The 27,031-nt window shown below is 43.8% G+C and overlaps 1 protein-coding gene across 1 annotated transcript in view; it reads left to right on the top strand.

Moving 5' to 3' along the window:
- Nucleotides 1-24,783: 24,783 nt before the first annotated feature.
- Nucleotides 24,784-27,031, top strand: part of LOC119350057 (3-ketoacyl-CoA synthase 5-like) — an 8,169-nt gene continuing 5,921 nt past the window's right edge. Inside the window, exon 1 of the mRNA XM_037618084.1 lies at nucleotides 24,784-25,026. Coding sequence (XP_037473981.1) covers nucleotides 24,784-25,026 — 243 coding nt within the window. The remainder of the gene's footprint in view (nucleotides 25,027-27,031) is intronic.

The following is a 27,031-nucleotide window of genomic DNA, read 5'->3' as shown; positions in this document are numbered from 1 at the left end:
ACGAATGTAGAAATCAAGAAGGAGCATCAATTGTTGATGGTTAGTGAAACCACTAGTTTCAAGAAGGGCGAGGGCAAGAAGGGGTACTTCATGAAACGGCAAATCAGTTGCTGCTCCAGTGAAGAAACCCAAGGTTGAACCCAAACCCGAGACTAAGTGCTTCTGTAATGAGAGGAACGGACACTGAAGCAGAACCCGAGACAGAAGTATATTGGATATACATTGAATCAAATATGTACTTTACTAGTACTCCTAGTAGCACAAGGGTATTGAGATTCCGGTTCGATTGCTAAGTGTTAGTAACTCGAAGTAAAAGGCTACGGAATAAACGGAGACTAGCTAAAAGTGAGATAACGATGTGTGTTGGAAGTGTTTCCAAGGTTCATGTGATCAAACATCGCACGCTCCCTCTACCATCAAGATTAGGATTAAACCTGAATAATTGTCATTTGGTGTTTGCGTTGAGCATAGACATGATTGGATTATGTCTATCGCAATACGGTTATTCATTTAAGGAGAATAATGATTACTCTATTTATTTGAATAATACCTTCAATGGTCTTGCACCTAAAGGAATGGTTTATTGAATCTCGATCGTAGTGATACACATGTTCATGCCAAAAGATATAAGATAGTAATGGTAATACCACATACTTGTGGCACTGCCATTTGAGTCATATTGGTATAAAACGCACGAAGAAGCTCCATGTTGATGGATCTTTGGACTCACTCGTTTTGAAAAGTTTGAGACATGCGAACCATGTCTATTGGTATGTACGCATGAAGAAACTCCATGCAGATGGATCATTTGGACTCACTTGATTTTGAATCACTTAAATCATGCAAATCATACAACATGGGCAACATTACTGAAAGGCCTCATTTTCAGTGAAATGGAACAAGAGAGCAACTTGTTGGAAGTAATACATTTTGATGTGTGATGTCCAATGAGTGCCGAGGCACGCAGTGGATATTGTTATGTTCTTACTTCACAGATGACTTGAGTAGATGCTGAGTATATTTGCTTGATGAAACACAAGTCTGAATTATTGAAAGGTTCAAGTAATTTCAGAGTGAAGTTGAAGATCATCATGACAAGAGGATAAAATGTCTATGATATGATCATAGAGATGAATATCTGAGTTACGAGTTTGGTACACAATTAAGACCTTGTGGAAATTGTTTCACAACTAACACTGCCTGGAACACCATAGTGTGATGGTGTGTCCGAACATCATAGCTGCACCCTATTGGATATGGTGCATACCATGATGCCTCTTATCGAATTACCACTATCGTTCATGGGTTAGGCATTAGAGACAACCACATTCACTTCAAATAGGGCACCACATAATTCCGTTGAGATGACAGCGTATGAACTATGATTTAGAGAAACCTGAGCTGTCGTTTCTTGAAAGTTTGGGGCTCCGACGCTTATGTGAAAAAGTTTCATCGTGATAAGCTCGAACCCAAAATGGATAAATACATCTTCGTAGGATACCCAAAATAGTTGGGTATACCTCCTATCTCAGATCCGGAAGCAAAAGTAATTGTTTCTAGAAACGGGTCCTTTCTCGAGGAAAAGTTTCTCTCGAAAGAATTGAGTGGGAGGATGGTGGAGACTTGATGAGGTTGTTGAATCATCACTTCAACTAGTGTGTAGCAGGGCACCGGAAGTTGTTCCTGTGGCACCTACACCAATTGAAGTAGAAGCTTATGATAGAGATCATGAAACTTCGGATCAAGTCACTACCAAACCTCATGGGTCGACAAGGATGCGTACTGCTTCAGAGTGGTACGTAATCCTGTCTTAGAGGTCATGTTGCTAGACAACAATGAACCTACGAGCTATGGAGAAGCGATGGTGGGCCCGGATTCTGACAAATGGCTCGAGGCCATAAAATCCAAGAGAGGATCCATGTATGAGCACAAAGTGTGGAATTTGGAAGAACTACTTGATGGTCGTAAGGCTGTTGGGTATAGATGGATTTTAAAAGAAAGACAGACAATGATGGTAAGTATTACCATTAAGAAAGCTCGACTTGTCGTTAAGATGTTTTCCGACAAGTTCAAGGAGTTGACTACGATGAGACTTTCTCACTCATAGCGATGCTAAGAGTCTGTTGGGATTATGTTAGCAATTACTGCATGATTTATGAGATATTGCAGATAGGATGTCAAAACATTGTTTCCTCGATGATATCCTTGAGGAAAGGTTGTATGTGATACAACCAGAAGGTTTTGTCAATCCTGAAAGACACTAACAAGTATGCAAAGCTCCAGCAATCCTTCTAAGGACTGGAGTAAGCATCTCGGAGTTGGAATGTACGCTTTGATGAGATGATCAAAGATTTTGGGTTTATGCAAAGTTTAAGAGAAACTTGTATTTCCAAAGAAGTGAGTGGGAGCACTATAGAATTTCTGATAAGTATATGTGAATGACATATTGTTGATCCGAAATGATGTAGAATTTCTGGAAAGCATATAGGGTTATTTGAAAAGTGTTTTTCAATAGAAAACCTGAAGTAAGCTGCGCTTGAACATTGAGCATCAAGATCTATGAGGATAGATCAAAAACGCTAAATGGTACTTTCAAATGAGCACATACCTTGACATGATCTTGAAGGTGTTCAAGATGGATCAGTCAAAGAAGGAGTTCTTGCCTGAGTTGTAAGGTATGAAGTTAAGACTTAAAGCTCGACCACGGCAGAAGAAAGAGGAAGGACGAAGGTCGTCCCCTATGCTTTTGACATAGGCTCTATACGGTATGCCATGCTGAGTACCGCACCGGAAGTGTGCCTTGCCATGAGTCAGTCAAGGGGTACAAGAATGATCCAGGAATGGATCATTGGACAGCGGTCAAAATTGTCCTTGGAGTAAATAAGGACATGTTTCTCGATTATGCAGGTGATAAAGAGTTCGGCGTAAAGGGTTACGTCGATGCAAGCTTTAACACCTATCTGAATGACTCTGAGTAGCAAACCGGATACGTATAGTGGAGCGACCATTTGGAATAGCTCCAAGTGGAGCGTGGAAGCAGCATGTACAATATGACCTAGAGATTTGTGAAATACATACGGATCTGAATGTTGCAGACCCGTTGACTAAAACCTCTCTCACAAGCAAAACATGATCAAACACCAGAACTCATTGAGTCTTAATCACATGGTGATGTGAACTAGTTTAGTGACACTAGTAAACTCTTTGGATGTTGGTCACATGGGGATGTGACCTGTCAGTGTTAATCACATGGCGATGTGAACTAGATTATTGACTCAAGTGCAAGTGGGAGACTGTTGGAAATATGCCCTAGAGGCAATAATAAATTGGTTATTATTATTATATTTCCTTGTTCATGATAATCGTTTATTATCCATGCTATAATTGTATTGATAGGAAACTCAGATACATGTGTCGATACATAGACAACACCATGTCCCTAGTAAGCCTCTAATTGACTAGCTCGTTGATTAATAGATGGTTACGGTTTCCTGACCATGGACATTGGATGTCGTTGGTAACGGGATCACATCATTAGGAGAATGATGTGATGGACAAGACCCAATCCTAAGCCTAGCACAAAGATCGTGTAGTTCGTATGCTAAAGCTTTTATAATGTCAACTATCATTTCCTTAGACCATGAGATTGTGCAACTCCCGGATACCGTAGGAATGCTTTGGGTGTACCAAACGTCACAACGTAACTGGTTGGCTATAAAGGTACACTACGGGTATCTCCGAAAGTGTCTGTTAGGGTTGGCACGAATCGAGACTGGCTTTGTCACTCCGGTTGACGGAGAGGTATCTCTGGACCCACTCGGTAGGACATCATCATAATGTGCACAATGTGACCAAGGGGTTGATCACGGGATGATGTGTTATCGAACGAGTAAAGAGACTTGCCGGTAACGATATTGAACAAGGTATCGGCATACCGACGATCGAATCTCGGGCAAGTACAATACCGCTAGACAAAGGGAATTGTATACGGGATTGAAAGAATCCTTGACATCGTAGTTCATCCGATGAGATCATCGTGGAACATGTGGGAGCCATAATGGGTATCCAGATACCGCTGTTGGTTATTGACCGGAGAACGTCTCGGTCATGTCTGCATGGTTCCCGAACCCATAGGGTCTACACACTTAAGGTTCGATGATGCTAGGGTTATAAAGGAAGTTTGTATGTGGTTACCGAATGTTGTTCGGAGTGCCGGATGAGATACCGGACATCACAAGGAGTTCCGGAATGGTCCAGAGGTAAAGATTTATATATGGGAAGTCCTGTTTTGGTCACCGTAAAAGTTTCTGGTGCTATCGGTAACCTACCGGGACCACCGGGAGGGTCCCGGGGGTCCACCAAGTGGGGCCACCGGCCCCAGAGGGCAGCATGGGCCAAGTGTGGGAGGGGACCAGCCCCAGGTGGGCTGGTGTGCCCCACCACAAGGGCCCAAGGCGCCTAGGGTTTGGGGAGGTGGTGCTTCCACCTTACTTGGGGGAACCCTAGGTGGGGGCGCAGCCCCCCTCTCCCCCTATATATAGTGGAGGCAAAGGGGCAGCCCAATACACGAAGTTCTTCTCCTGTTGGCGCAGCCCTACCTCTCTTTCTCCTCCTCTCTCGCGGTGCTTGGCGAAGCCCTGCAGGATTGCCACGCTCCTCCATCACCACCACGCCGTTGTGTTGCTGCTGGACGGAGTCTTCCCCAACCTCTCCCTCTCTCCTTGCTGGATCAAGGCATGGGAGACGTCACCGGGCTGCACGTGTGTTGAACGCGGAGGTGCTGTCCGTTCCGCACTAGGATCTCCGGTGATTTGGATCACGACGAGTACGACTCCTTCAACCCCGTTCTCTTGAACGCTTCCGCTTAGCGATCTACAAGGGTATGTAGATGCACTCTCCTTCCCCTCGTTGCTGGTTTCTCCATAGATAGATCTTGGTGACTCGTAGGAAAATTTTGAATTTCTGCTACGTTCCCCAACAAAAAGTAGTGATGATTATATTTATAAAACTTGTCATGATTATGATTACCCTTTTTCTGAACATTACTCTTTTAATGTGGAAACAATTTTTAGTGTTCAAGTCTCTTATGATACTCCCACCATTCCGAATAAGAAGAATTTTGCTTATGTGGAGAGTAATAAATTTTCTATGCTTGTAGATCATGAAAATGATGCTTTAGGTGCTGGTTATATTGTTGAATTCATTAATGATGCTACTGAAAATTATTATGAGGGAGGAATATATGCTTGTAGGAATTGCAATAATGTCAAATTTCCTCCCTATGTGTTGAAAATCTTGAAGTTATGCTTGTTGTGCCATCCTATGCTAGTTGATTATTGTTCCCATAAGTTGTTTGCTCACAAAATCCCTATGCATAGGAAGTGGGTTAGGCTTAAATGTTCTAGTCATATGCTTCATGATGCTCCCATTATGTTTCAATTCTTATCTTTTATGTGAGCATCATTGCCATCATCATGCCTAGCTAAAAAGGCATTAAAGAAAAGCTCTTGTTGAGAGAAAACCCAATATTTATCCTTACTGTTTTTGTGTGTCCACATGATTATGCTACTGTAGTAATCATGTTTTATAGCTTTTGTTTCAATAAAGTGCCAAGTAGGACCTTTGGAAAGACTTGGGTGAAGTTTATGTGATCTTGCTGTAGAAAACAGAAACTTTAGCGCTCACGAGAATAGCTGCCATTTTTTAATGGAGAGTTATTTAATGGAGAGTTATCATTATGACACACATTACTTTTGTCATATTGCTTTTTGCATGATCATGTAGTTGACATCGTATTTGTGGCAAGGCCACCTTCATAATCTTCATACATGTCGCTCTTGATTCATTGCATATCCCAGTACACCGCCGGAGGCATTCATATAGAGTCATATCTTGTTCTAGCTTTGAGTTGTAAATCCATAAAAGTGTGATGATCTTCATTATTAGAGCATTGTCCTCGTGAGGAAAGGATGATGAAGGCTATGATTCCCCCACAAGTCGGGATGAGACTTCGGACTTTACAAAAAAAGGGGAAAAGAGAAAAAAAAGAGAAAGGCCAAAAAAAAGAAAAAGGCCAAAGAAAGAAAAAAAAGAGAAAAATAAAAAGAAAAAAATGAGAGAAAAAGAGAGAAGGGACAATGCTACTATCTCCTTTTCCACACTTGTGCTTCAAAATAGTACCATGATCTTCATGATAGAGAGTCTCATATGTTGTCACTTTCATATACTAGTGGGAATTTTTCATTATAGAACTTGGCTTGTATATTCCAATGATGGGCTTCCTCAAAAGTGCCCTAGGTCTTCGTGAGAAAGCGAGTTGGATGCACACCCACTTAGTTTCTTTTATTGAGCTTTCATATATTTATAGCTCTAGTGCATCCGTTGCATGGCAATCCCTACTCACTCACATTGATATCTATTAATGGGCATCTCCATAGTCCATTGATACGCCTAGTTGATGTGAGACTATCTTCTCCTTTTTGTCTTCTCCACAACCATCATTCTATTCCACATATAGTGCTATCTCCATGGCTCACGCTCATGTATTGCGTGAAAGTTGAAAGAGTTTGAGATTATTAAAGTATGAAACAATTGCTTGGCTTGTCATCGGGGTTGTGAATGATTTAAATACTTTGTGTGATGAAGATAGAGCAACAGCCAGACTATATGATTTTGTAAGGATAACTTTCTTTAGCCATGTTATTTTGAGAAGACATGATTACCTTGAATAGTATGCTTGAAGTATTACTATTTCTTATGTCTTTATGAACTTTTATTTTGTATTCATTTGGATCTGGACATTCATGCCACAATGAAAGAAAATTACATCATGAATCATGCTAGGTAGCATTCCACATCAAAAATTCTGTTTTTATCATTTACCTATTCGAGGACGAGCAGGAATTAAGCTTGGGGATGCTTGATACGTCTCCAACGTATCTATAATTTTTTATTGTTCCATGCTATTGTATTACCTGTTTTGAATCATTATGGGCTTTATTATACACTTTTATATTACTTTTGGGACTAACCTATTAACCGGAGGCCCAGCCCATATTGCTGTTTCATTGCCTGTTTCAGTATTTCTAAGAAAAGGAATATCAAACGGAGTCCAAACGGAATGAAACCTTCGGCAACGTGATTTTTTGGAAGAATATCATCCTGGAGACGTGGAGTTCAAGTCAGAAGATACTCGAGGACTCCACGAGATAGGACGGCGCGCCCCCTGTCTCGTGGGCCCCTCGAGCACCTCCCGATCGACTTCTTTCGCCTATATATTCCCTCGTACCCTAAAAACATCGAATATCAAGATAGATCAGGAGTTCCGCCACCGCAAGCCTCTGTAGCCACCAAAAACCTCTCGGGAGCCTTTCCCGGCACCCTGCCGGAGGGGGGATCCATCAACAGTGGCCATCTTCATCATCCCGGCACTCTCCATGATGAGGAGGGAGTAGTTCACCCTCGAGGCTGAGGGTATGTACCCGTAGCTATGTGTTTGATCTCTCTCTCTCTCGTGTTCTCTCTATGGCACGATCTTGATGTATCCCGAGCTTTGCTATTGTAGTTGGATCTTATGATGTTTCTCCCCCTCTACTCTCTTGTGATGAATTGAGTTTCCCCTTTGAAGTTATCTTATCGGATTGAGTCTTTTATGAGAACACTTGATGTATGTCTTGCCGTGCTTATCTGTGGTGACAATGGGATATCATGTGCCTCTTGATGTATGTTTTGGTGACCAACTTGCGGGTTCCACCCATGAACCTATGCATAGGGGTTGTCACACGTTCTTGACTCTCCGGTAGAAACTTTGGGGCACTCTTTGAAGTACTTTGTGTTGGTTGAATATATGAATCTGAGATTGTGTGATGCATATCGTATAATCATGCCCACGGATACTTGAGGTGACAATGGAGTATCTAGGTGACATTAGGGTTTTGGTTGATTTGTGTCTTAAGGTGTTATTCTAGTACGAACTCTTGAATAGATTGATCCGAAAGAATAACTTTGAGGTGGTTTTGTACCCTACCATAATCTCTTCGTTTGTTCTCCGCTATTAGTGGCTTTGGAGTGACTCTTTGTTGCATGTTGAGGGCTTGTTATATGATCTATCTATGTTATTATTGTTGAGAGAACTTGCACTAGTGAAAGTATGAACCCTAGGCCTTGTTTCCTACCATTGCAATACCGTTTACGCTCACTTTTATCGCTCGCTACCTTGCTGTTTTTATTATTTCAGATTACAATTACCTTTATCTACTATCTATTTTGCACTTGTATCACCATCTCTTCACCGAACTAGTGCACCTATACAATTTACCATTGTATTGGGTGTGTTGGGGACACAAGAGACTCTTTGTTATTTGGTTGCAGGGTTGCTTGAGAGAGACCATCTTCATCCTACGTCTCCTACGAATTGATAAACCTTAGGTCATCCACTTGAGAGAAATTTGCTACTGTCCTATAAACCTGTGCACCTGCAGGCCCAACAACATCTACAAGAAGAAGGTTGTGTAGTAGACATCACGCGCTTCCTCGGGCGCTGTTGGCTCAAAATTTCCGTCGTCCACCTCCGTGACCACCAGTCTAGTAGTCCTAAGCTTGTTAGGAAGTTGTTGCCTCTTTGCTTTCGGTTCTATACCGGCTCCGCTAGTCTCGGCGCCGGTCTCAGTCTCAGCGCCGGTCTCGATGCCGGTCTCAGTCTCAGCGCCGGTAGTCTTGATGTCGGTATCAATCTCTGATGTGACAGTTGGACCCACCAACATCAACTGTTGATCGTCGGCTTTCCTCAAAAATTCTTCTACCACCAGGTAGACATTGTCGCAGTCACCAGAACCCTGTCCTTCATCGTTGCTAGCCATGTTTCCTACGATTCAATCTAGTAAATTAATTCTTGACCTAATAAAATGAATAATGACATTAAAAAGGCCTATGCTTTGCAGGAATGTTGACTCCTTTCCGGTGCGGCAAATCCCGGGCACTCGATATGTCCTAGTTTGTAGCACAAGTCATGCCGAAATTCACGAAAAATTTGGGCATGACTTTTGCTAAAAAGTGGACAAATCGAGAACCTGAAATTTGCCGGAACAGAAATGAATCAACATTCCGGCAAAACATAGGCCACTCGGCTTCATTCCCTGGAAACAACAAAGCCACTTGGGCACAATCAAAACATGTGCAAACACAATTGAGGAATTTGCATATATCCTGACCACTTTAAATTTGCATGTCCTAGCGTTTGACACTTCTAGAAAATCTACACAGATCTCATGCTCTCTCAAACTCAATTCAAAAACCAAATATAGATTATATTTAGTTAACTACTGAACTAAACTTTACTCTAAACTAAACCCTACTGCCCTAATTAACATCCAGTTAAACAAACTCAATTCAAAAACTAAACCCTACTAAACTAATTAGCATTTACATTATCTAATACTTAACATCTATTATTACCCTAACTAAAAAACATCTACTATTAACCATACTGCCCTAGTTAGCTAGTACCATCACTACTACTAATTAACATCTACTACTACTACTACTAAAAATCATTATGTATGAACCCTAGTACTAATTAACATCTACTATTGCTGCTAATTAACATGGCAGAGGAAGAAAAAGCAGAGTGAGGGGGTGGGGGAGGGGTGGGGGCTCTTACAGAAAGGGGAGAGACGGTGGCGGGGAGGTGCTCGACGACGGAGGTAGGGGCGGCGAGGGTGGGCTCGGGATCGGGAGGCGGCGGTCCTGGGCGGGCTCGGGCGCGGTGAGGTCGAGGGCAACGACGGTGAGGTCGAGGGCGGCCCAAGAGGCGGCGGCGGTGAGGCTGTGCAGCCTCGGGCGGCGGCAGTGAGGATGAGCGCTGTAGGGGAACGCAGCAGAAAACAAAAAAATTTCGACCTACGCACCAGCCCAGGACCACTATGGAGACTGCATACATGGTTTGATCTTTTTCGTTACCGACTCGTAGCGCAACGGGAAGTAGAGTCGATGACGAACGGCGGTGCAGATCCCCGCAGCTAGGATTTACAACCTCCCAACTGCGAGGATGTATACCCTCATCCGCTCCTCAGACAGCCCTCCGGGAGACGGTCGAACAGCCCCCCCGGACGTGTCGCAGACAGCCCTTTGGGAGGACCTTCGAAACTCGAACGGTCACTCTGACAGCCCTTCGGGAGGACCTTCAAAACTCGGACGGTCACACGGACAGCCCTTCGGGAGGCACTCACGAACTAAGACCGAAACTACGATCTCTCTATAGAGTTGCACACATACGGTGTCATCTATCCAGCAGGGCTTCGCCGTCCAGAACTAGTTCCTGCCGGAACCCAGACAGCCTTTCGGCTCTACGAAACTATTTCACTGGGATGGAGAGAAGAAGCCAGATCATTGCATGGCACTTGTATGAGAGCAAAGGGGATCAGTGTGGAGGGCTGTCCCTCCACCTCAATTTATAGGAAATCCCAAGGGGTAGGGTAGTTTCACACAAAAACCCAAAATGCACATGAATGAAGTCCTTCCACAAGGACCTAGGAGTGAAACCAATGAACAAGAGGGTCCCCGAGGGGGGATACCCCATGTGGCCGGCCACACCCCCATGAGGGGCCCAAAAAATGGCTCCTATCCATCCATGTCATCCCCAAGATCTTTTGGAGCAAAGCCCCAAAAGGTGGCTTTCCATAAAGTAACCATAAAGCTGATTTTCACTATTCATGACGACATTTTTCAGCGTCTGGTCGAACTGAAAATATTTATGTGGGCTAAGAACATTTCCAGTACCCACTAAAATGATTTTCAACGCGTTCCGAAACAATTTAGGTTTTAGTGATTTTCATCTGCGAAACGCATCTGAAGTGGCTCCGGCTGCTCCGGAACATTTCCGGTTTTTATCTCAAAAAATTCCAAAAAGCTTCCAGAATGATTCTGGCACCCTTCAAGAATTATCAGGCATTTTTCGAAACCAAATTGACTTAATGGTATATCCCGAAACAACTTTTCGGTATCATTGAAACTCATCCGATGACCTCTCTCTACGGTACGATTCCGCTGTCCGAAACTTTTCCGGTGTACGAAACTTTTTTGGTGATTTTCTCTCAGACTCCCTGTCTAGTATTCAACAGATAGATGACCCTTAAGTGTGTGACCCTATAGGTTCGGTGAAGTATAGACATGACCTGGAACCCCTTCCGATCAATGATCAACATCGGAGCCGTGGACACCCATATTGACCCCTATACCCACACGAATGAATATTCGAGTGAACCTCCAGTTGCCGTGTGCTATTCCTGTTGCTTCGCGATATGCTACATAGACCCGAGGTGAGATTTACTTGCATCCCCGTGGATCAACAATTTGTCCACTATGCTAGTTACCTCGTTACTGGTTTTGTTCTCTTTTCTCGTTTCCGTGTTCCGGCATCCCTATGATCAAATCACACTATGTCTGGCCAGACGATGATGGATACCCATAACACCGAGAGGGCCCGAGAATATATCTCCATTGTTGGAGGAGCAAATCCCAATCTTGAGCTATCAAGTTACTTGACACACTTTTCCATGAACCCGTAAGCCGCCGTAATAGCCACCCATTTACGGATGACGTTTAACAAACCCCAAAGTTCATGAATCAAGCATGAAGAAACTCGATACTCTCATGGTCTAAGGAGTCATGCAAACATTAACCATCTCTGTGTTATTTACCATTAACTTGTGACGAATGAATCTCATAGCATAACAACAAACCGGGTCGATTCAACACAAATGTTCTCTTAACATTGTACCCTCAAAGTTGCTGGCATAGGCATGCCCATGATCAGGAAAACGGAACCATCATGCAACACTTGAGCTAGTCTTAGAGGCCAAACTAGGAATACTTCTTACCGTTTATTATTCCACACGTGCATATGAGTCTTCCTTCGAGCCTCGTGGATATTGCAGACTCGAGAATCATTGCAGTTATAGCATGGAACATAAACATAATTATGAACTCAGAGATAAATAATATCATTTATTATTGCCTCTAGGGCATATCTCCTACAGACTCCCACTTGCACTAGAGTCAATAATCTAGTTAATGCTAATGCACTTTACACCTATGGCATGCCGGTGTAAAAAATGCTTCGCATGTGGTATAGCCTGATGTCCATCAGATCTGACAACTTCAGCTCCATGTCTATCTCTGCATATCCTCGCGTTTTCACGCTTTCACAAAATTCATATTTTGTGCGGACTTGGCTTTGTATAAATGTGAATCACAGGTTGAACCTGGATTCCTCAGACTGAGTTATGGAGAAACTACCTGCAGTAGTGTCCCATTGACAAAAGTCATCTTGGAACCATACTAATTTCATGAATGAACTATATGATTCAACATCTTCTTTGTCGCTTCTAAAGCATCAACATACTTAGCCTTTGTTATAGAATTCGCCACAGTAACTTGTTTGGAACATTTTCCAACAAACTGTGCCACCACATTGTGTGCAACACAGAACCCTTAATTTAAATCAAAAATCGCATGGAGCATTGATGAAGACTGTATCGATGTAATTACTTACAACGAGCTCTTCATAATCTCTTCTTGCGAGAAAACATGTCATCAGTACTACTCTGGTACTAAATGACATCTTTCATTGTTGTCCTATGATCAGTACTTTTGATCACTTTGGTATCCATACTCGCAACACCTTTGGAGTATCGGACATATCTGGTTGTTTTACATACCATGGAATACATGATTAATCCAAACACAAGAGTGTGTGGAATCTCCATCATGTATTTTACTCATCAGTGTTTTGGGACACCGAATCTTGCAAAAACTCTTTCCATGTGACTTCGGCAAGAATCACTCCTTGGCATTTTTAAATGCTAAAAGATTTTAGCATCTTGTCAATATGTATTCATAGCTTAGCCCCATTAGGTAAATCTATCTCCATAGATCATCATGCCTAATACCAAGGCTATTTAGCCTAAGCACTTCATCGAAAAACTATTTTCAAATGAAGTCCTAATTCGTGTCAAGAAATTTATTTCCAATTACCAATGTGTCAAGCACACAAGGTTTTTAGAAATATTATTGCGCTCCCACTTACTTTCTTGAATTACAAGCATCTTCGTTACCCATTGATGAAGTCAAAACCCCTTTTGACCATTTCATCAAAACACGAAGATTCCAACTCCATTTTGCTCTCTTCTGTCCATCGCTGGATCTTTGAAGTTTGCATATTTACTAGCATCCTCTGGATCGATAAATTACTTTGGACTGTATCACATACAAGTCCTAGGTTTTATTTCCATAAGATGGAAATCCTTTTATCATCCATGTTTCATATCTCATGATTGAAATATGTCTTAATTGCTAATTCAACCCGAACCGACTTTAAGCATCGCTACGATGAAACAACCTCATCGTAGTCAACTCCTTGAACTTGTTATTGCAACAAGTCGAGCTTTATGAATAAAACATTTTTATCCATATCAGTTTTAAGTTCCATAAATATTCGTTAGACTCTAAGTCTTCCGAAAGGTGTATCAAGGTTTTTAATCTTGAATCATTTATATGGAAACTAACTCGGGTTGTATTGGCATTTAGCCAATTCCGGAGTTAGGGCCCATCAACGCTTCCTTGTGTATCATAGGTATACTGTTGTCGAACAACAATATCTCGTCTGCGCACCTGAGAGGTTTGCACGAGCCTTGCCTATGTGGTTCAGCTGCAAGTTCGACCGAAGTCCATACATTTTATTGTAGAGACTTCCGTATCAGTCGCAGTAGGAAACTCTGGAATTACTTCCAATGTCTCTTCCCTTTGAACAGATGACGAAGATACTGTTTATCTCGTCGAGTTGCACTATTCTCCCACTCACCTTTTTGAAAGAACCATTCTCTTTAAAAGCATACCGTTTCATGGCAAAACTATTTGCCTCGGTATAGTGAGGGAGGAGTACCCAATGACTTGGGATAACCTACAAAGTAGCACTTGTCTGATTTGGAATAGGTTTGTAACCTTTTACACAAGCCCCATATTCCAAATGTTTAAGAAAAGATATAACATGGTTGGGCGTACCATACCATGGTGTCATTTCAACAGACCCGATGGAGCTCTTTTCAGTGTAAAAGTCGCAGTCTCTAAAGCATCACTCTTTAAAAGGGATAATGGCAAATTTATTTATGTCATCTTTGATCTTACCATGGCATAAATGGTTTGATTACATCTTCACAGACTTTCCACTTGCAGTGGTATTCTGGGAAGTGCAAGTTATGAATCCCCTTTCACAACTCATCAGACATTCGCTAAACTTGTAACTCAAGTATTCCTTTCTGCAATCAAATTGTAGAAACATAATTTTCTTGTTAGAATAACTTCTACTTCATTTCTGAAAACCTTTCGAATGATTTCAAAAGATCCAGACTTACGTCTCATCAAGTAAATATCCATATATCTACTTGAGCCATTTCTGAAGATAGATAAATCCACTACTTGCAACATTTATCGGACTACATACATCAAATGTATGATCACCAATAAGTTTGCTGTTCATTCTTTATTGCCTGTGAACGGTATTTCAGTCACTTCACCTTTCGGAGGAAAGTTGCAAGTGTCAGATGATTCAAAATCAAATGACTTCAAAATCCATCATAATGGAATTTTCCATGCGGGTTTCCCCAAATGTGACCAAATGTAGTGCCACACTTGTGTGGTATTCTTTTAGTCTTGCGACATTTAGCGTCAGTGTTATGGATGTATCATATTACCATCAATATTCATAACATACATCCCATCTTGGATGGAAGAATGGCCCTTCATGTTATTCATAATACTGAGCAACAATTGTTGTTTTTATGAATAACCTCTCTTGCAAAAACATTGTGCAATGGGCTAGAGTGTATGAAACTCTAAAATGAATTATGAAAATAAACCTAGAGGTAATGTATTATTATCAATATTCATAACATACATCTCATTCATAATGAAAGTATGGCCCTTATGTTATTCATAACACCGAACATGAAAAAGTTCTCTTATGAACAACCTTCTTGCAAGATACTTTATGCAATGGGCTAGAGTGTGAAACTCTAAATGAATTATGAAAATAAATACAGACGGTAATACACCGACGGGAAGTATAGTAACATTTACTATGTTCCATGTGTATACCTAAACCTCATTCCTGGCTAGTCTTTCAGGCCATAGCAGTTCTTACATCGAGTTGCAACAGAATGCAATCGAGTGGGTATCTTTGTGATTAACTCACAATACCCAAAACTCAATGATTAACAATTTAATCATAATTCCCAAGAACTATATCTTTGACCAGCCTTCTATACATCAAAAACTTGTATGACATTCATACATGAGCTGGATATTCCAGTCTTCTTTCTTTTTGCCTTTATACTTCTAACAATTTAACTTTTAGTATTTCTCCTACTCTCAGAAGAAGCACCCAACTTAAGAGTGGCGTTAGCCCCGGACTTCCTAGGCGTGAAAGTCTCACTAACACCCTTCGGACACTTCCTTTCTCTTTAAGTTGTTGTTTTATTCACCTTTCATCATATGACAGGCGTTCTTCTGGATCCCTTTCCCAACAGTCAAATGCATAGTAAACACTTTTACTAATACTTGCAAACAAACATTACTTTGGATATTTCATATCTTTCAGCCTTTGTTTGTATCTGAAAATTAATTTTCAGTTCCATGAATATCATATAACTGTCCCAACTTTCGAAGTTTGGGTTTCATGGAAGCAAACATATTCCACTTGACCGTAACAGAATTCTAGCTTTTGGATCGAAGGACGGGAGTCACATGATCCATAGCATTAGCGGGAGGATACGGAAAGCATGCGATAGGACAAAGTCCTTCTCGACACTTTTGAGGACAATCCTCACATTACGTTACCAATCGTAAAGTTTTTAACCAGATATTTAACAGCTATTCAATTTTAACAGGGAAGGTGGAAATACGAGCCATTATTCTACAACTATTTTGCAAGAAACACTTAGACAGTGTTCATAATTAATATCACTGAGAATTAAGCATGTTAATTCAACAGTGCGCTCCCACTCAAATCAATATCTCTCATAATTAATTTTGAGTGATACAAGATCCAGACTTCAACTCATCACCATAGAATCATCATCTCATAACGGGAATTTTAATCGGTAGGCCAACTTGCCGATCACATCTCTATGTGACTCTTGCTCATCTTTCGATGCGTGTGTTCCGAGCTCAGGACGATCCTGCCATGAACGTCAAGACAACCAAGTGATCTTGCTGCGAGGTCTGACCTCACCCGCCTCACACTTCTCTAATCGTTCGTACCCATGCATCCATGGCGCACCCCGAAAAGATCGGTGCCGTGTGCTACACTTGGGAGAACACTAACTACTTGATATTTTAGTGAGAGATCACCCTAATAAAAGCGACTACCGCGCAATCAAGAAGGGTGCATCATAAGGGATAAACATCTCAGGCAATTCATAATAGCATGATATGGTATAGCCCTTTCTGACGAAGAAGTCTTTCATTTCTTCGTCTTCGGCATTTGCGTCGGTGTTCACCTTCGTGAAGATTTCCACCACCTTGTCGGTGCACCAGATAATATCGCTAACTCCATAGCTAATAAAATAAGTGCATTACTTAAGGTTGACACGCAGGTCACTAAAGTGACAATCATATGGCTCCAGCCATCATGCCGAATCATGACATGCAGGTCATGTTAATCAATTTACATCATATAGTCATCTCATACATAATCAAATTGAATATGAGAATTGCTATACCACATCACATGCACATGCAAACCCTCCTGCAAAACCAAGTTAGACGTTTCTAATCGGTTCATGCAAACTTGTTTTTCGTGGCTTCTAAGGTTTCGACTTAAACCACAGCTACCAACGTTTTATCATCAAGTATGGTTATTCAAGTTGCTAGATTAACATCTCGGGGTGTATGAAACACGAGATAGTTAAATCTCGAGCCCCATAATAAACTTAGTCATACGCATGACCCCCGTGCAAATCATATCTGCAATGCCCTTTCATCTGCGAATTTCATCTTTCTTTTGACTACGGCAGAACCCAAAGAACTGATAGCACTTCCATGATCAATCAGGATCACGGATTGCCAGAACTTTGTCAAATTCCACCATGTTGTCTCGAGATTGAGCAAACGCAAATTCTAGGGAAGCAACAAGAACGTCGGGTAACAGATTTCATCTGTCACCCGCATAAATAATTTTCAGCAATAGATCTCATCTGCTCCAAAATTATATTATACAATACCCATACATCTCCATGTATTCTAGATCGTAACCTGCATCCATGCATAGCACGGCTCTTGATGCCACTGTTGGGGAACGCAGCAGAAAACAAAAAATTTCCGACCTACGCACCAGCCCAGGACCACTATGGAGACTGCATACATGGTTTGATCTTTTTCGTTACCGACTCGTAGCGCAGCGGGAAGTAGAGTCGATGATGAACGGCGGTGCAGATCCCCGCAGCTAAGATTTACAACCTCCCAACCGTGAGGATGTATACCCTCATCCGCTCCTCAGACAGCCCTCCGGGAGACGGTCGAACAGCCCCCCCGGACGGTGTCGCGGACAGCCCTTCGGGAGGACCTTCGAAACTCGAACGGTCACTCGGACAGCCCTTCGGGAGGACCTTCAAAACTCGGACGGTCACACGGACAGCCCTTCGGGAGGCACTCACGAACTAAGACCGAAACTACGATCTCTCTACAGAGTTGCACACATACGGTGTCATCTATCCAGCAGGGCTTCGCCGTCCAGAACTAGTTCCTGCCGGAACCCAGACAGCCTTTCGGCTCTATGAAACTATTTTGCTGGGAGGGAGAGAAGAAGCCAGATCATTGCATGGCACTTGTATGAGAGCAAAGGGGATCAGTGTGGAGGGCTGCCCCTCCACCTCTATTTATAGGAAATCCCAAGGCGTAGGGTAGTTTCACACAAAAACCCAAAATGCACATGAATGAAGTCCTTCCACAAGGACCTAGGAGTGAAACCAATGAACAAGAGGGTCCCCAAGGGGGGATACCCCATGTGGCCGGCCACACCCCCATGAGGGGCCCAAAAAATGGCTCCTATCCATCCATGTCATCCCCAAGATCTTTTGGAGCAAAGCCCCAAAAGGTGGCTTTCCATAAAGTAACCATAAAGCTGATTTTCACTATTCATGATGACATTTTTCAGCGTCTGGTCGAACTGAAAATATTTATGTGGGCTAAGAACATTTCCAGTACCCACTAAAATGATTTTCAACGCGTTCCGAAACAATTCCGGTTTTAGTGATTGTCATCTGCGAAACGCATCTGAAGTGGCTCCGGCTGCTCCGAAACATTTCCGGTTTTTATCTCAGAAAATTCCAAAAAGCTTCCAGAATGATTCTGGCACCCTTCAAGAATTATCAGGCATTTGCCGAAACCAAATTGACTTAATGGTATATCCCGAAACAACTTTTCGGTATCATTGAAACTCATCCGATGACCTCTCTCTGCGGTACGATTCCGCTGTCCGAAACTTTTCCGGTGTCCGAAACTTTTTCGGTGATTTTCTCTCAGACTCCCTGTCTAGTATTCAACAGATAGATGACCCTTAAGTGTGTGACCCTATAGGTTCGGTGAAGTATAGACATGACCCGGAACCCCTTCCGATCAATGATCAACATCGGAGCCGTGGACACCCATATTGACCCCTATACCCACACGAATGAATATTCGAGTGAACCTCCAGTTGCCATGTGCTATTCCTGTTGCTTCGCGATATGTTACATAGAACCGAGGTGAGATTTACTTGCATCCCCGTGGATCAACAATTTGTCCACTATGCTAGTTACCTCGTTACTGGTTTTGTTCTCTTTTCTCGTTTCCGTGTTCCGGCATCCCTATGATCAAATCACACTATGTATGGCCAGACGATGATGGATACCGTAACACCGAGAGGGCCCGAGAATATATCTCCATTGTTGGAGGAGCAAATCCCAATCTTGAGCTATCAAGTTACTTGACACACTTTTCCATGAACCCGTAAGCCGCCGTAATAGCCACCCATTTACGGATGACGTTTAACAAACCCCAAAGTTCATGAATCAAGCATGAAGAAACTCGATACTCTCATGGTCTAAGGAATCATGCAAACGTTAACCATCTCTGTGTTATTTACCATTAACTTGTGACGAATGAATCTCATAGCATAACATCAAACCGGGTCGATTCAACACAAATGTTCTCTTAACATTGTGCCCTCAAAGTTGCTGGCATAGACATGCCCATGATCAGGAAAACGGAACCATCATGCAACACTTGAGCTAGTCTTAGTGGCCAAACTAGGAATACTTCTTACCGTTTATTATTCCACACGTGCATATGAGTCTTCCTTCGAGCCTCGTGGATATTGCAGACTCGAGAATCATTGCAATTATAGCATGGAACATAAACATAATTATGAACTCAGAGATAAATAATATCATTTATTATTGCCTCTAGGGCATATCTCCTACAAGCGCGACGTCGACGCCGGCAGGAGACGGCGGCGAAGTGGGGGTGACGACGAAGTGGGGGAGACGGCGGTGAAGTGGGGCGAGGGATTTGGGGGAGTAATGGTGGCCGGGGGAAACCGTTTTTTGGTTAAGTCAAAAATAACAGTAGCGCGTTACGGAAAACGCGCTATAGCCAAGTTAGCTATAGCGCATTTTCGAAAACGCACTACTGCTATGCCTTCATCCTTTTTCCCTTTTCCGTTTATTTTCTTAATGTTTTATATTTTTCCTTTCTCCTTTTTCTATTTCTTTCATTTTCATTTACTTTTCTATTTGTTTTTTATTTTATTTTATTTTCGTTAGTAGTAGCGCTTTACAAAAAAATATGCTACTATAAGAATGTTAGCAGTAGCGCGGTTTTTGGAAGATCGCTACTACTATGTGTAACCCAGAGGCTTAGTGGTTGGAATTTTAGTAGTAGCGAGTTTTCATCGGGACGCGCTACTGATATTATATGCATCTGCAGCACGCTTATTTTGCGCGCGCTACTACTGTCTAGCAGTGGCAGGCTTTTTTAACAAGCGCTACTGCTAAAGTTCTGTGTATAACGTTTTTCCTAGTAGTGTTAGCTCTTTCCCTATTAAATATATGGGTGCTCCCCTCCATTACAGCAAGATTAGGAAGGAAGATTTCAACCCACTATAGATAAAATTATTAAGAGGGATGCTGGATGGAGAGGGAGGCTTCTTTCTTTTGACAAAAGACTCATTCTAGTTCAAGCATGTCTTGCTATTATTCCTTCTTACCTTGTGGGATTTGTTAAATTCCCTAAATGGGCCATTAAGCTCATTAACTCACAATCGGCTCACTATTTTTGGGATGACTATGAAGGGCATCACAAATACCATTTAGTTGCATGTGTTTGTCTCACTATTAAAAAAGATTTTGGGGGATTTGGTATTACTGATATTGGTGATATGAACCCCTGTCTTTTAGCCTCTTGGGTGAGTAGATACTATAATGTTGAGGGTAAGATTTGGAAAAATATTAATGATTCTAAATATAACCTCCAGAGTCCTACTATTTTTGTTTGCTTCACTTCTGGGGCTTCACCCTTCAGGAAGGGTGTACTTTGGGCATCTCATGCTGCAAAAGTTGGTTTCTTCTGGAGCATAGGTAATAGAAAAAAGGTTAGATTCTGGGAGGACCATTGGTTTGGCAATGCTACCTTAGCTACCCAATATTAGAATATTTACATTCTAACTAAAGAGCACAATTTCACTATTGACACAGTCTGGGATGGCAATAAGCTTAAGCTCACTTTCAGGACATGTTTCACTCAAGAACTACTAAAACTGTGGTTTGAGCTTTTGGAAATTGCTAAATCCATTCATCTTTCTGTTGTAGATGACTCCCTGGTTTTTTTTTCGAGATTGACGGGTGGGCCAAAAACCCCACCGCTTGTTATATTCCCACTCGAAAGTGACTTGGCAGTCAGTACAGATACAAGTAAGTGCACAAAGGCACAAAAGAAAATAACAGGGGAGGGCTTCAAGAGGAAGCCCAAAACTAGAAGAAAGAAAACAAAATGGAGGGGAAGGCTGGCAACAGAACCAAACCGAAACCCCTGGAGGCCGACATCTCAGGTAGCAAGCTCCGCTGAGCATCTTGTTCCACCACTGACAATGAACCACAACAAGGCCTAGGGAGAAAAAGACGGGCACCATAACAGCAACTCGCAATGGAACATCACTGGCACGAATGAAGGGCGTCGGATAGCCGAGTTCGTGCGGCGACACCGGTGTGCGCCGGCGAAGCCAAGAAACAACAAACCACCGAGACCGAAGGGCACGGCACCGGTGTACCGCCGCCGAGGTCGAAGAGCAGCGTGCCGCCGAGGCCACCCCAGGATGTCCATGCAAACGTCGTCCGGGCCACCATGAAGCACATCCCTGATAGAAAGGAGACACCAAAGTAGAAGCATATCGAGAAGCATCACTGGCGCGAACGAAGAGCGTCGAATAGCCGAGTTCGAGTGGCGGCACCAGTGTGCCGCTAGCGAAGCCGAGAAGGCAACACGCCACCGAGACCGAAAGGCGCAGTACCGGTGTACTGCCGCCGAGGTCGAAGGGCAGCGCGTCGTCGAGGCCACCCCAGGATGTCCAAGCAAGCTCCACTCGAGTCGCCAAGGACAATGGCCAGCCAGGGATCGAAGCCGAGGTGGAGAGGAAGCAGCAAGAGGCGAGTCCACCCGAAGCAGAAGAAATCCAAGAAGATGCCCCCAAGGAGGAAACAGCGTAGAGACGTCGACACCATCCGACACGGGGAACCCCGGGTCCGAGATTTCTCTCGGGATCTGAGTGCTTGGGGGGGAGGGAAACAATGCCAAACTGGACGCCTTCAAGAAGGGAAAATGGCGGCTGCAGCCGTCATCGTCGATGAAGTTTTCACCCGGCAGTGCCTCCTCCACCTCGCAACCGGAGCAAGTCGGCCAACCACCGCCGTAGCCCAACAATCTAGGCAGCCATGAGCTGCGAAGCGAGCTACGGAGGGCCAAAGAAGCAGCAACACGCCGGGGCGCCGCACCCAACAAGGAGAGGCTGAGGTGCACCGCGGCCAGCGCGAGGCCGCAACGAGAGAGCACGGGGAGCCGGCGGCGACACGGGGGTGGCCGGGAGGAGGGGCGGCGGTCGGTGGCGGCTGGGGTTCCCCTCGAGTCGCCCGGTGTGGGCGACGCGAGGGTCGGGCTCCTCCGTGCAAGAGGAATAGTCCTTTTCCTCCACCGCACGGTTTATGGTCAGCAGCAACGCCGACCCCGTCGCCAGCCAAGCCGCCTCCTGACCCCCAGCCGCCAGATCCGGCCGGCTCGCCAGATCCGACCGCGTCCAAGCCAGGGGCCGTCCTCCAGGGGGAGCCCGCGTCCTCCCGCAGCATCTCACGGCAGCGACTCGCGCGGCCGCGCCGCCACGCTGCCACTAGCGCTCGCAAGCCGCACGGGCCGCGCCGCCCCTGCGCCCACAAGCCGCGCGGGCTATGCCCAGCAACTCCACCGCGCAGCCGCGCGCACACGAGCAGCCCGATGGGCGCCCGGCCAGCCGCCTCCATCTCCCCGTCGCGGATGCGCACCGACCAGATCTGGGCCACGCAGAGCTCCCCGACGCGACACGCCGCCGTCCTCCTCGTCGTGCTGCACCGGCAAGGGCTAGCGCCCCGCCGCCGCCTTCCTTGGGGCCGGCCCGGACTTTGCCGGTGGGCGCCCTCTGGCGGCGGCGCGGCTGGAGGGAGGAAGGGGGGAGAAGGTGGCGGCGCTAGGTTTTCTCCCCCCGTGTCGCCAGAGCGAGGCGACGCGGGGGTTTCTTCGGTCTTCGTGGAACACTCGTGTGTGGACGGATTCTGACTCCCTGGTTTGGAATCTGAAATCCAAAGGGGTGTACACTGTGAAATCTTTTTACAAGTTTGGTAATTTTAGAGTTGTGTTACCAGTGAACACCCCTGCTGCCTGGTCTATATTAAAATCCCTCCTAGGATTCAAACCTTCCTATGGCTTCTAGCTAATAATAAACTGCGTACCAAGGAAACCCCAAGTAAGAGACAGTCAGTCCCTGATTCGTCCCAGTGTTCTGCTCTGATGGAATCTTGCTATCATTTGTTCTTTGGCTGTGTTGTTACTGCTGAATTCTTGAGAGCTATTGCTAGGCTGACTTGATCTGGAGGAGACATTAGTATGATGTCCTTCTCTTCTTGTTGGTCTAGAGGAGTCGGCTTTGCTGCTATCAATGTTATTCATGCAGCTGGCCTGTGGGCTATCTGCAAAACTTGCAATGCCATGGTTTTCTTCTGTTGTTTGGTCCGGTATGCAGGCTATGTGGCGCAAAACTGCATCAAATCTATCTCTTTGTGGCCGTGTCAAGGAACTTCTGGAAAGATGTTCACAGGAACTGGAGCAACTAGCGCAAAGCCCCGGCACTTATGATGTGGCCAGATCCGAGCTGAAGTGGGAAGGCGTGTTCTAAAGTCCATCAAAATGTTGGGAAAAAGCTCATCGTCTTTTCAACATGCTTAGATGCTAGTTATCAGCAATGAAATGAATTTGTAGCTCCTTGAACTTGTTTAAATTGAGCCATGTGGCTTTGTTTGCTGTTGCCAATAATTTTAGTTTTGTTATGTATGTGTGTTTTGTGGCTGAGGCAGCGTGTTGCTGGCTTCTGAGTGCTTGCCCATAAGACTTGAGATTATGTGCTTCATTTTCGTTGCAAAAAATGGATGGTGCAAATCCCAGTCGCTGCCTTCATTTCCGCTATGCTCGTGAGGGGATAAGGACTCTGTTTTTTTTAGTGGTACACCGCAACATGTGACAAAGAGTTCAGAGGTCACCACACATTATTTCGAGATGTATAAGTCTACAACTTAAGCATCCCCCAGTCTCTCATGACGTTCCGCCACAAGCCTCCATAAGCCCCGCCGCATCACAAAGCCTCAATTCATTGGAGCTTGGTAACTTAAAGGATAATAGATTTGTCAGACTGCGTGCTGAGTAGTTCTAGTTATGCTATGTTGAAACTTATTATTGTTAGGTTGTGGTGCTCTCGGGTTTTCATCCCACAGCGTGTGTTTCAGTTGCAATCACATGTGGTGGGTTTCTTATTAATGCGTTGAACTCACTCTCCCCTTGTTTAATTTTCATCATGTTTTATAATGGAAAGGGCCTGAGCCCGGTTGAAAAAAAATTACATTTACATCTATCAATCAAATACAAATGGATAAGAAAACCGAGATCTTTAACCTCAACCATGAACCTTCCAGTATGCATATAAAATGCACCTTGCTGCCCCTAGTGGCGAAGGCAGCAATCTGACAAGCTTTGGCTGCTGCCATAGCCATTTAGATATATTAAAACTGAGCACCTTTCCAACCATCTCAGGCCATTAGCATTCTTGGCCGTCGGATCTTCAATTCTAAGCGTTTTTGGCCGTCTAATCAAATCTTGAGCACTACTTCTAGCCGCTGGACCGGGCAGCTACTCCGGTAACAAAATTGAACGCATGCAGTTAATTGGCAGCTACTCCGGCGGGTGTTTAGCGAGGCATTAAAGATGCATCAATGCCGCATGTGGGCGATTGGAGCTGATCAGCCGGTCTTGAAGCGCCGCAGTAAAGCGTCCGTTTTCACCGCGTCAAGAGTCTAGACCCCCACCGGCCATGCTGGCGACGAGAACCCAGAGAGGGACGAGCGACTGCGCCTCCACCTTCCCGATGACGCCTCGCCGAAAGAAGACGCGGGCCAGAAGGACATGGGTGTTGACCACGACGACGGCGTCCTTCTCAGGTGGTTCGAGCTCAAGGCCGAGGTGGTTGTCCTCGGGGAAGTGCTCCTCTCCGACAGTCCGACTCATCATAAACGGCAGGACGCACCGCGTGTCTTATTAACTGGCCGCATCCTACGACGGCAGGCAGCAGAACAACGTCATCCGACGGCAAGCCGCTACATCCGTCGAGGCCTGGCCTTTGCGTCGGTGTCCCCTCCACACATCATGGTACATCCTGTTCCTCTTCCTCTACCCATTCTCCTGCGGCTGCAGCGTCGGAGGTCGTCATGCAGTGTCCGTCGGGAGACACACACATACATACACATGCACGTGACTTGATGGATTCCTTATGTAGGTGCTAGCAAAGTAGCAAACATACGACCGTACTTAGTTTACGAGCCATCGGCTTGCTTGATCAGATTCATCTCGAGCCAACGACAAGACCACGTACAAGTAGAAACAGAACTTGAGGAACAGAACGTCCGGCCGGGGCCGCACGACAGACTAACAGTAAAATATTATAGTTAGTCCTTTTTTTGAAGGGTTTATATTTCTTCTTTTTTTCGAAAAGGGGGTTTGCCCCGGCCTCTGCATCAGATAGATTGCATACGGCCATATTATTGATAAGCAAAAGGTCCACCAAAGGTCCACCATATCATAGTTCTTCTTTGGAGGTTTTATTTTGTTATTTTACAAATGCACGAGCAAGTAACCATCATTCATATTGACAAAACATTGAAATTTTCTCTTACTCAGGTATGTAGTTTTGTAATGATGCTTGAGTGATACCGAAGAAGGTATTCGTGAAAAAGTGATACTGAAGAAAATGATCTATGAGCAAGTCACCCTTGCTTACCTTTTCTGCCAGGCAGCCACCTCCATTTTCTATCATTCTTAATATTATTTTGATTAATGTGTCATTTGCAGACGTATATGCATTACATATAAAGCCAAATGGATCGATGTTGAACAGGACTATGGCATAGTATTGATTTCATTTTTTGATCTACATGTTTATGACTCAGATTATGTCTCCTTAAACAGGCACATATAAAACTGAATAGAAGTGCCATGTATGTCTTGTATAGGCCTCTAGCAGCGTGGCTTTATGTCCTTTAGATTGACATATATGTCACAATTTTCTATGCTTGGCAAAAATTAAGTGCATCAATTTGTAGTTTATTCGTGGTATTCTGCCTAGATTAACTCAAATTCTGCATTGCAGGCTCTGCTTAATAGTCCAAACCAGAGATAGTAAACAAAAAAAAATGTGTAACTAGCATCCATTTTGAACCATATGTTTGCTACTGCGGCCCGTGTTCAAGAACTATTGTACTGCAAACACAGGGAAGGATGTGCAGGCTGTTATCAGCATGATTTGATTATTTTAAGTTTTGTACAATGTCCTTATAATTTTGTAGTCAATGCTCTCAATTAAATATGTATTATTTATAATGCTATGCTTGCTATCATGTAATCAACATTTCCTGTTAAATTATTATTCCTTGATTCAACTTTTGTTGAATGTTTAATGAAAAAGGGTATTGTCTCCTCAAAACCACTCAAATAAAAAGGACTTTCTTTCAAGCTTATTTTCTGTAGCTGGGGTCCTTGGGGATTCTTGATTGTAGCTGAGCTAACCATAGCCCAAAGTCTCTATATTAATGAAAGTAGAAGTGTTACCACCTTCACAAGAAAAAAATGTACAATGGGTCTTTCTTAGTTGATAGCATTTGATGCTTGGCTACCATTGTTCTATGCTTTGATGCACAACACAATATTTCACAGCAATGTGAGATAATGAATGTTCATATTCCTCTTCTACACACAGTGGTAAGCATATGCATGCGTGCCCAAAGTTTTGTAATTTTTCTAACATTAGTGTATCTTCAATTATACATTTTTACCATTTTATAGTCAAAATAAAAGGGCGCAGCAACGCGCGCCATCAATGATCTAGTACCTAACACAATCTGACAAGCTTTGGCTGCTGCCATAGCCATACCTAAAACATGCCATGTAGACTAGGTCTATATGCGAAAGGACTCTTTCACGACCGATCGTGGCGATGCGCGATTCGCTTGGCGCAGCCATAAGCAGCTTCCGACACGCTGTATCTCTTTTCAAATCAATCATAGTCATTGTTTCCATGTATTCAAATAATGGGTCCGCTATTTCATTGACCATGCAAGATGCAACTAACCCATACGTGCATGCACGTCAGCACGTGTAA

Source organism: Triticum dicoccoides, chromosome 1B (genome assembly GCF_002162155.2).
Source record: "Triticum dicoccoides isolate Atlit2015 ecotype Zavitan chromosome 1B, WEW_v2.0, whole genome shotgun sequence".
Classification (NCBI taxonomy): domain Eukaryota; kingdom Viridiplantae; phylum Streptophyta; class Magnoliopsida; order Poales; family Poaceae; genus Triticum; species Triticum dicoccoides.
Note: the sequence above shows the minus strand (reverse complement) of the source record. Positions and strands in the feature narration are given on the sequence as shown.